The 11,413-nt window shown below is 41.0% G+C and overlaps 1 protein-coding gene across 2 annotated transcripts; it reads right to left on the reverse strand.

Annotated features, from left to right (window-relative positions):
• Positions 1-2,568: 2,568 nt before the first annotated feature.
• On the reverse strand, positions 2,569-10,399 carry LOC125019722 (protein-L-isoaspartate O-methyltransferase domain-containing protein 2). Of its 2 annotated transcripts, none has more exons than XM_047604776.1 (7): positions 10,195-10,399; positions 8,375-8,531; positions 8,152-8,302; positions 6,666-6,768; positions 6,406-6,577; positions 4,252-4,375; positions 2,569-4,169 (listed from the first exon to the last, which is right to left on the reverse strand). In XM_047604776.1, the coding sequence occupies exons 2-7, from the start codon at positions 8,528-8,530 to the stop codon at positions 3,571-3,573; spliced, it is 1,305 nt and encodes a 434-aa protein (XP_047460732.1). In that variant the 5' UTR covers position 8,531; positions 10,195-10,399; the 3' UTR covers positions 2,569-3,570. The 2 variants fall into 2 exon arrangements, with proteins under 2 accessions (XP_047460732.1, XP_047460674.1); XM_047604718.1 differs by having other exon boundaries at positions 8,375-8,535; positions 10,195-10,396.
• Positions 10,400-11,413: the final 1,014 nt, after the last annotated feature.

Here is an 11,413-nt window from a genome sequence, read left to right on the forward strand (position 1 = left end):
ATACCGTGTAGGTCTCCTTTGTGGTGGGGTCTCTGGATCATCACACAAAAGTCTGGAAAAGTATAGAAAAATATTCATGTTTCCAAGGCTGTTACCACTGTTCAGTTTTCTAAAACATAAATATCTTAATATATATCTTGGTCTGTTTTTAATGAACTTGGCAGCACAGATAAATGTTGTCGCTACATAGATGATGATTGATGGATGATTCATGTGCAATTTACAATAAACCTGAAGCCAGAAGGCAGCAAGATTATCCCTCATAACTGCCTTTATACCAGCTTTAATCTTCTGTAAATTATTTACCTAACAGCACACATGATGACTTTTAACTTTGGAGGTCAGGTCAAAGTGTTTTTGTGTGTGATTGTGTGTCTGTGTCAGGCTGCATCCTGCTGGGGATGGCTGCTGGCTGCTGGCTGCTGTGGGGTGGCGGCTACATGTCTAAGTAACATCCACATGAATCAGGTCTAAAAGTTTCCCAGCACAACGCTGAATTATCACAAGATGGTTTAGATGTTTCCGACGTCGCCTGTCAGCGGTCATAATGTTGTGGCTGATCGGTGTAAGGGAGAAATCCTTGAAGATCGTTGGAAAAGCTGCAGGTGATTGTGTCATAGAGTCGGTTCAAACAGAGAAGGAACAGAACAGTGCACAAAGCTGTGGTTACTGGAAATTCTAAAGAAATGGTCACTTCTTTTTACTCTACGTAACTTCACGTTATTTCATAGTTTTGCAGGAATGAAAAACTAAATGCAGCAGTTCACTGCAGCTCACACTGGAAACCAGGTTCAACTAGTTGCTTTTGCCATTTTATTTTGCTTGGGATGAAGATATGAGCTGAAGCACCTGAAGATATGAAGTTAAAATCTTTTCTTTAGCTTGTCTGTCATTCTCACCAAATAATAATAAAATATATATATAGTCATTCAGCAGAGGAGCAGAACTGCATGGGAGCTTAATGTGAACGTGTGTTTGATCAACACATACGAGACCCAGCAGCAATAACTCAAACAGTGAAGCAGGACGCCTCCTTTTTTGCACCAGGGTTGGATATAGCCACAAATATTCAGATTCCAGGTTCACATCCACGACTCACCAAGCGAATCCACGGTGCATCTGCAAAAACATTCCCCAGAAACATGATCCTGAGTCCGTTTGGCACAGACAGGACGCAGGAGAAGAGAAGCAACGTGACAAAAAGATGCTTCTGTTTTGCTTTAAGTGTCTTTTTTTTTTTTTTTTGTCTTTTAATGATTCACAAAACAAAACGTACAATAGTTTCATATGTACATGTCACTTCAGGTCCCAGATCATAAAATAAAATACAAAAGTAACAAGAAGAAAAAAAAAAAAAATCAACAGCATTAAAGCAGTGACAGAAAACATGACACCGTCGGTCATCGAGAACCGTCCTTGTGTTGTTGTTTTTAATCATGCTGGTTTCTTCATGTAAGTCTAAGGAATATTAGTAAGTATGTGACGTCATGTTAATTCTCATTCAGCTCAGAGAATATGACACGATGCAGAGACGGTCGTCTGGGCGCAAAGGTTTCAAGTCGGTTTCATCTCAAAGATAAACTCAAACAATGAAGCGTGTGCATAGAAAAAAAAATGGAAAAACTTTCAACTAGTCTCCTCAAAAAACGCCTCCAGACGACGGCTCGATAACAACACGAGATCATTTAAAGGGTTATTAAGATTTATTTAAACCTGCCGCAATTAACATCAACATGGCCCCTGACTCTGTGTTTCTGAGCCTTGTGAAAGTAGAAAACGTGAACCCGTCAAACACATGAAACTAAACTTCAGCAACATGTTACACATCAAACATAAGAATACAAATTAGTTTCAAGACCCAATGACAATTATTACAACGGAAATGTGTGATGACAACGGACAGAGGAAGAGTTGTAGGTTCCACAACCATCTGTAAAGAGTCTGGAAGCCACAAATAATCCACAGAGAGTCAGACAGATTGAAGACGACTGTTCCCCTCCACAGGAGTGGTCCACCAACAAACATCACTCCATCATAGTGGGAGAGGAACCAGAGGAACCCAGGGGAACCTCTAAGCAGCTAAAGGCCTCTCTCACATTGGCTGATGTTCATGTTGATGAATCCACTCAACAACCAAAGACACTGCTCTCTGTCCACAAAGAACATGTGGGACAATGTTTAGTGGACAGATGAGACCAGAGTAGAACAGTTTGGTTTAAATGTTTGGAGATGAACCAACACTGCATTCCAGCATCAGAACCTCATCCCTCCATGACACATGGGGGCGCTAATGTCCTGGTTTGGGCCTGTTCTGCTGCATCTGCTCATCATTGATGGACCAATGAACTGTGAATTCTACCAGTGAACTCTGAAAGAAAATGTCAGGACATGAGTCCATGAGCTGAATGTGAAGAGAAACTGGGTCATGGAGGAAGGAAGGAATAAAAAAAAGAACAAAAGAAGGAAGGATGGATGGATACTGGGTCATGCATCAAGACAACGAGCCCTAGAACACCAGTGGTTCCTAAAGAACGTTTAGTTCTGCAGGTGAACAAACGGTTTGTTTTCTTTAATAAATAAATACACAAGTATGACGTTTGTGTTTCACGTGTTTAATCGGGTTCTCTTCGTCTACTTTAAGGATCCGTGTGAAAATCTACTGATGCTGTGACTCAAGTTTTTTTATGCAGAAATGAAGAAAGATGCAAAACCCTCTAACAGTCACCGTTTATCTCCTTAAAAACAGAAGAGCCGTTAATGAGGAAGCTGAAATAAAGGTGGAATGATTTTTTTTTCTGTGTGTGTTTTATGCATCTAACGTAGAGGGAGGGGGCGGCTCGGTGAAAAGCTCCCGTTATATTTGGAAATCCTTGGAAAAAAACACACATTGTAGCCACGTTGTAGTAAAAACTAGACCCGGTCCCAGAAACATGCTAATACGTAGCACCACTCAGACCAGAATCCTATGAGTGGACAGAAACCTCGGTCCTGGTCCCGGTCCTGGTCCTGGTCCTGGTCCTGGTCGGTGGGGAAGCAGCTCGTCCTACCGGCTGCTACAGTCTCTGACATCTGGTCCCTGTGGCTGCAGACTAAATCAAACCCTCAGCACCAGCGAGTCGCCCCGTCGCCGTGGAAGCAGCATCAGTGCAGCGGTGGCTTGTTGCTAGGCGACGCTCGGTTAGTAGGTTTAGTCAAAGCTGTACGGCTAATTCACAAAAACGTGTGTGTGTAGTATGTGTAGTAGGTATTACAGTTTCTGTTTCTTTGCACCTCAAAAGGGATCCGCAAACACTCCCAAAGTACAGTTAAACCCCCCCCCCCTGCCCCCCTCCCTCCTCCCACCCCCCCTCCCTCCTCCGCTGGATGAACACAGCTGAGCCTTCACAGCGTCAGGTAAAGACCAGGGGGCGGGACAGAGGATGATGGAGAGTCCCGTTGGTGGAGCTGGGGTGGGTGTGTCGTCCTGCCCTGTACAGGTGGTGGGGCGGGTTTTTACGTGGCCCCTGCAGGACTCCAGCTCCGGGGCTCTAACTCAGGAACCTGGTCCCGCCCCGCCCCCCCCTCCCCTCCTCATTTCTCTCTGTAGAACAGCAGGTACATCTTCAGGGGCTCGGGCAGCGGCAGCCCCAGGATCCTCTCCCTCAGGATGTTGACGGCCGGCTGTGGTCGGAGCAGCTCGCCCGTCTCCTTCTCCTCCTCCTCCTCCTCCTGCTCCTCTTCCTCCTCCTCCTCCTCCACCACCGTCTCCTCCTCCTCCACCACCACGGCCCCTCCCCCTCCTCCTCCTCCTCCTCCCACTCCTCTCCCCGCCCTCCTGCTCCCTCTCATCTGCCGCCTGGCCTCCCTGTCTCCGGCCTCCTCCTCTGCCTCCGCCCGCCCCCCCTGGCTGCTGTTGTTGTTGTTGCCGTCCAGGGGGGAGGAGCCTATCCCGCTGCTGGCCACCACCTGCCGGGTGGCGAGGACCAGGGCGTTGCAGTGGCGCCGGTGGACGCGCCTGCGCTTGAAGCGAGGTCCGTACTTGTGGAGGCCGGCCACGGCCAGACCCCTCCCCACGCTGAAGGACGAGCCCCGGCCACGCGAGTGGGCGTCCCCCCCCTCCGTGGTCACCCTGAGGGTGTGACGGATGCAGACGCGGGCCAGTTCCTGTAAAGTCCGCACCTCGTACTTGGCTGTGAAATGGAAAAAGAGAACGGTTAAGAAAACGCGACAAAGACGGACGACAAAGACTGAAGCGACCGAAGCGGGACTCACGCAGTGGGACGGTCTTGGGTTTTCCGTTGGTGCTGTGTTTAGGCAGAACCAGAGGGGCGAAGGACACCGAGATGATCTTTTTGGTCTCCCAGCTGCTCGCTCCTGTACGGGTGATCTTGGTCAACTGCAGAAAATACAACAGGATGAGGTGATGACACATTATCAACTCATCTAATAACTGATCTAATAACGAACTGTGAGCCACTAACTAATTAACCTGGAGCTGCTGTGTCCCAGGATGTCAGAATATTCTGGGACAAGCAAAGTGGAAATCGTTTTACATGATCCCCAAACATCCTGAAGATGTGTATTAATGCAATAAAATGAGAAAAAAAACAGATTTCTCTTGTGTCGATCACTTTCTATCAGAGACAGAATCCAGTGTTTTCTAAGTGTAACGTCTTTTATCATGTTTTTAACACGATGTCCAACAGATTTGTTTTCATAAAAGCAGGTTAGTCTGATGTTTATAACATGGATTATAAAGAGATGCTCCTCATTCAGCTCTAAAACTACTCACAATGAGAAAGAAAATTCAGGATTAAACCGTTATTGTGACTTTGTTACAATGTGTAATAAATACACTTGTAAATCATCTTTCAACAGGTAAAAAAACAATGTCCTCATATGTGGACACTGGGATTATTTCATTATTTATGTTGTACAGAAGTCACCAATGTGTGACAGAATATAAAACTGGTTTAATTTCAGTACCTGAGTCGTCACACAGCCTGAATAGTTTAATCTGATGTTTCCTCTCAGGATTATTGGTCCATTAACGTTTTATTTATTTATTTTAAATAATTGTCTGTAACTGCTTCTGTAATTGTCTATTGTGTGATGGTTGTTTTAGTGTCTGTGTTGTGTAGCTGCTTTGGGACCACGGCTGAAAATTAGCATCTGTGCTTTTACACGGACGACTAACACATCGATGTTGATCAATGGGCACTGATGCATTGTCCCAGTTCAATAAACTGATAATTGTGGACAATATCTACAGATAAAAAATAAAAATAAATAAATAAAACATCAAGCTAAAAGGAGACCGGTGTTAAAGTGGAAGATCGTTACACAACCACATTATGTAACAGACACAGTTTGTTCAAAGGAAATATGCAGATTCAGAAAAAAGTGACACTGTGCTATAAAAATACTGAATTATATGAATCTGAATTATTAAAAGAGTTTGCTCCCACTGGTTTCTTTTATTTTTACTCTCCATTTTTCACACTTTTTTTTATTGCTTTTACTTATTTTGACATATGTTTCTGGATTTTTGCACGAATGGAAAACTGGCATTTTCTCTTTTTTCTTTCTTTTTGATGTTGTATTCACGCTGTTATTTGAGCATCTGTTAATAAAAAAAAACATATCTATGCAAATAAATAAAGTGTCTAAAAGATATTTTCATAAGTATTTTCAAAATGGATGGTCTAGAACAATGTGTATTTGTATTTCTAACTTCTCTGCATAAAATAATGTCAGGTGGCACAAGCAATTATTTACTATTTACTATATATATATATATATATATATATATATATATATATATATATATATATATAGATATATATATATATTCCTATGAGTTATTCTAAGTCAAATCTTTGGCTAGTATCCCTTAAAGTTCCTACAGTGAGCGAAACATTATTACTTCAGATTATTGGTCGAATATTTCCCTGTTTTAACAGCATCTGATTTTACATTTAAAGATGGAAAATGTGTAATTTATAAAAATACAAATGAGTGCATTCAATACAACAGCTATTCCCCTCATATCATCAACCATTTGTTTACTTTAACATAAAATTATGATGTTTCATTTTGAATTTATTATCATAAAAATACCATTTTTAAAAGTTTCGTACGGTTGCACCACCAGACATTTTGGGGGTTTGAGATGTCAAAACGTAAGAAAACTATATATTATTGGAATGTGGTGAAAACGTATTAAAACTAAACAGATTTTAAAGAAGAAAATGCATTGATCAAATTATTATATATTAAGAAATAATACAGTCGGACACAAATATATGGATAAGACGACATTAACCCCTAAACATTCACATAAGCAGATAAATATGGACACGACAGTGACAGTGACAGTGAAGCCACACTTCATTTAAAGTGAATGAAAGGAGGCGGAGAACAAACCTTTTCCTCCAGAGGCATCACCAGGATGCCCCCGACCTTCAGCAGGTTCTTCATATAATCCTCATGCTCCTTCTGCACGCCGGCCCCACAGTAAACTCTGTCGTACTGACGACTCTCTGGAGGAATCTCCAGGCAGTTACCAGCAACAAAGGACGGCTCACAGAACTCAAACCTGCAGAGAGACACCGGAGCCATGGGAAACAAGGTCTGCAGCAGTAAATAAATAAAGAAATAAACATAGAAGGGATCTGGAGACCTACTTGTCGAAGCTGTCGCTGGTTTTAATGAAGGAGTCGAGCTTCTGGTAGGCGTACTCGATTACATCGGCATGTAACTCTATTCCGTGATTCACTCCAAACGGCCCTAAAACAGGTTTTATTTTTAACCACACGGACACAAAGACGTGTCTCAAATGTTTGAAGGGAGTTCCACACAATTAGAAACGAGTCATAACCTGCAGTAAAACACAGACACTGACAGTTTGATTCACTCTTTGGTGTCGTGATTACAAGAATTCGATCCTACAACCGGTTCCTGAAGCTGAACAGGAACAGTGTTAATGATAAAAACCTTCATTCAGGTGCATTCAGTGCACACAGACCCAGTGAACAACCGGCAAAACCACAGCCATGACATCAGTACAAAAACACACAGCTTCTCATCCCATTTTCTTTTTCTTTATATTGTCTTTGGGAAATAATAACCCTGAGGATTATCATTTAAGAAATGTGTTGCACGGCGTTAGCTGGAGGCAAAACAGAGGGAAGATGGAAGCAAAAACTCTCACTGTCGATCTGGAAAATGTCGTATTGTTGTATTTTTGGGGTCAAAACTGAAAAATTTGAAGTTTTATCACATACCAGCTACTGTCTGTCACGGATGACTTTGGTTCAACGCGATTAAAAGAAAAGATTGGAGTGAGACAATCATCAACAACTCTGTTTGCAGCGCACACTTGATATCAGTTAAGATTAATATGTAAAACATCATCATTTTCAGCCTGGATAACGTTCTGGATTAGAATAAATTGTGACTGAAATTACGTTAAGTTATTATTATTTGGAAAATTCATGATACTAACGCAACATTAGCTGTGTGTTTCAGGTGTGTCCAAGCAGAAGTTGCATTTACTACGTTTCCCTCCACAGTGGTTCCACTTATTCCTGTAATATCTTTATTAGAGAGACTTCACTTGATAAAGACAGACCAGACTTCGTCCCCTCTGTGTCCTTTGGTCAAATTGTCCATCCAGTGAGTGAGAGCGTTTAGGGGTCAGTGAATATAGTCCCATCAGTCAAAGTCAACTTTTTAAAATAACTCACATGGTCTCGGGGAGTGAGTGTATTAGTATATTCTCTAAAATATGAGTTTTCCACGTCCCTTCCAGCCAAAACAGTCCGATGAAATATGCTAACCGGCGTTTACAAGCTCTTTTGCCTAGAGCTAAGCCCCGCCCCTCTAAAAACACGCGACACTGTTCACAAACTGTGAAGGGCTCTATAACGTTTGTAGATTTGCAGCATGATGCCTGGTTTCTCCATTTAAAATACTTTAAAACACGAGCAGCCATCTGTGTCACCATGGCAACTTCAACATGTCCACAGAAGACTTCAATTAATGCAGAGTATAGAAGAGGTACTCCTCAACATCACACTTCCTGTTTCAGTCCTTCACCCTTCGATGATCTGCTGAATGAAATAGTAGCACTAGCTCAGCTTTGTGCACAGTTCAAACGTACGTACGTACCTAGTATGAGGCCGACCATGGTGCTGAGGTAGCCGGTCCCACTGCCCAGGTTGAGGAAGGAGAGGCCGGGGTGGAGATCCAACGCCTCCATCACCTCAGAGTAGATGCAGGGAGCGGACAGATGGATGTTCCCGTGTCTCCATGCCAGGTCCTAACGACAGCAGCAATGAATTTCCCCTCTTCACCACGACGGTCTGATCCCTCACACGGTCACTTCACTCACCTTGTAGGCGTTATCCCGGTATTCATCCAGGTAATAGTCGGCCCGGTCGATGGCTCGGAAAGCCCGCTCCACCAGGTCTGAGCGGATGTAGTACGCCTCCTTCAGGTTGTCGATCAAGTCGTCGTTGTCCTCGCCGGCACTCACAGCTCCCCCCATCCTGACTGAAGGGAACGAGAGGCGGATTAAACAAAACTCTGATTCAGAAAACTTTATCTGTCCACAGGCGCCAATTTAAGGCACAAGTGAGCAGCATTAACCTACAATATTAACCTCCCGAGACCTGAGCTTTTGTTTGCTCTGCATTTTTAATTTAAAGCATCTAAGCAACATCTTTGAACGGGAAGTGGTTTTTGGAAAAAAATAAATTGTCCTCATGTGTGATTATTTCACTCAAAATTATAATAAAGTCACCAACATGTAACAAAATGTGTTAATTCTCATGTCTGAACATGGTTGTGCACAAGCAGAATTGCAAATAATTAAGTCCCAACGTCCTCAATCGAGTTCTTGCTAATTAGCGAAGTTATAATGTGTTACTATTGTTAGAATTTGCTTGTAATGTTAAGCTAGAAAAATTAATAAGCATAAATTAATTAGTTTAAACTACAAAATTTGATCAGGTTTTGTATCTTTGTCCACTTTTGTTACGTGATCGGCTGTAGAATGAATCCATTATTGTGTTTTTACACCAACTAGTATCTAATTATGAGGATAAAAGTTTAAATGAGGCAGAAGCTGCAACAAACCTTAAACTTATACAAGTTATATACAAAAAAAAGAAAAGCGTACGACCACATAAATGTATTAACTATCCAAACTGTCCATGGAGGATGAAAGAACTTTTATGAGAATAAAGTGCAAATGTAAACAGGGATTATAAATTTACACGTCATTGCAGAGATGAATAAATATAATACAAAAATAAATAAAAATGATACAAAAAATATCACGGTGTACACTACAGAAGAAAAAGTATACGGACAGGAAGACATTTCTTATTTTTACTTTAAATTCCTCTGACAACAGAAGGTTTTGAGTCGTCAAACCATAAACCAAACCTCTTCTTCTCACACAGCAGTGATGAGCTCGGGTGTTGTTTTTAACGCCGCCTTCAAGAGGCCGTAAAACTACAACAGGACTGTCTCTATAGTCTGTGTACTGTCTGTATTTACACGTTACTGCCTCTGATGCCACTTTGAAAGAAAAGATTAAACCAAGAAGTTTTCTTGCATGTAAATAAAAATCTCACTTTGGTCCATGCAGGGATGAGACGTCGCTCCTACGGCCAGAGGGGGGCGCTGCAGCCTATCCTGCAGTGTATCGTAATAAGTGGTTTAGTAGGCTAGTAGGGTACACACTTCCTGATACACGCTGCCATTACAGCTTCGCACTTCATTCCACGAATTAATGAATTAGCCAACAAGGGAATTCTGCTCTGTACATGTTTTTTTTTTTTAATGCAGAGTTAAAACGCAGGTTTCATTTAAACCGCAAACATCCGCAGCCTGCACGCGCCGCGTCGCTTAAATGCGCCACTTGCGTGATCCAAATCCGAATAAACACACAAATAAATCCAGCTCCGCTAATGCAACATTTCTCCACAATAAATAACGCAAAGAGACGCGCAGGTACATGCGCCTGTCACGCGGCAGGAAGGTCGACACACGCAGAAAAACCGCCGCATTCTCGTCCGTCTGTGCGGGAGCAGAAAACATCGAGACTGAACTGACAATGGCTGACACCGCCGCTGGCGTGGAAAACGGACGAGACGCTTCCACGGAGCGCGCGACGCGGAGTCCCGGGGAAGTTTGACACGGTACCTGGGTGAAAACAGGGCTCGTTGTTCCCTCCGTGTGTCCTCTCCGTCCTCGCTCCTCTCCGTTTGTTCAGCCGCTTTGTTGTTGAGGCTCCAGGAACGCACCACCACCTCTGGATGTAAACATTCGGCCAGCTGACGCGCTGACGTCAGACGTAACGATGACGTTCCGGAGGAGCGTGGCCTACTTTCGGACTCGTTACAATAACAAGTGAGAAACGGTGAACAAAATATTATTTGTTAAAGTGTAAAGCTCACTTTAAATAAATGTTATTGTTATCTACACAATTAATTGAATACAAGTTTTTTTACATTTTCGCTTATTTTACTACATTTTTATTGTTTTTTATTTTATCAGATTTTTACTTATATTTTACAAGATTTCTATTCAAATTTTCCGGTTATTTTATTTAACAAGATTTTTATTTATAATTTATTTTCATTATATTTTACTATATTTTTTAATTATATTCCATTTTAATTCTAATTTAATTTACTAGATTTTTACTCATATTTTATTTTTATTTTACTAGATTTTACTCATATTTTTTTTATTTTACTAGATTTTCCCCATATTTTATTTCATTAGATTTCCAACTATATTTGATTTTTATTCTATTTTACTAAATTTCTACTCATATTTTTTTTATTTTACTAGATTTTTACTCATATTTTATTATTTTACTAGAATTTCGCTCATATTTTATTTTACAAAATTTCTACTCATATTTTATTTTACTGTTTTTTTTTACTAATTTTTTATTTTTATTTTATTTTGCTTGATTTTCACCTATATTTTATTTGTATTATTTTGTATTGCTAAATTTCCACTCATATTTCATTTTATTCTATTTTATTAGATCATTTCATACACAGGACAGCTTTATGTGCTTTACATTAAAAAGGTGAAGATAGTTACAAAACAAAACAAACATTGAAGATATATCTATCTTCTTTCTTTACATACTTACCTCTGTTTATTTGTATATTATTCTTTATGTCAGACATATTTATCTATACATACACACAATATATATAGGATGCACATCTCAAAAAGCTGCTACCATATTGTACATAGGTGGATTTAATATATTATTTTGTTTTGTTGTATATCCTGAAAATATAGAGAAGTGACAATAAACCCTTGAGTCTTGAATCTGTTCATTCTACTGATGCATTTCTCACGCGTCTTTCAGAGTGTGGACATGTCTCGTCTTTAGGAG

The sequence above is a fragment of the Mugil cephalus genome, chromosome 1 (assembly GCF_022458985.1).
Source record: "Mugil cephalus isolate CIBA_MC_2020 chromosome 1, CIBA_Mcephalus_1.1, whole genome shotgun sequence".
NCBI lineage: Eukaryota > Metazoa > Chordata > Actinopteri > Mugiliformes > Mugilidae > Mugil > Mugil cephalus.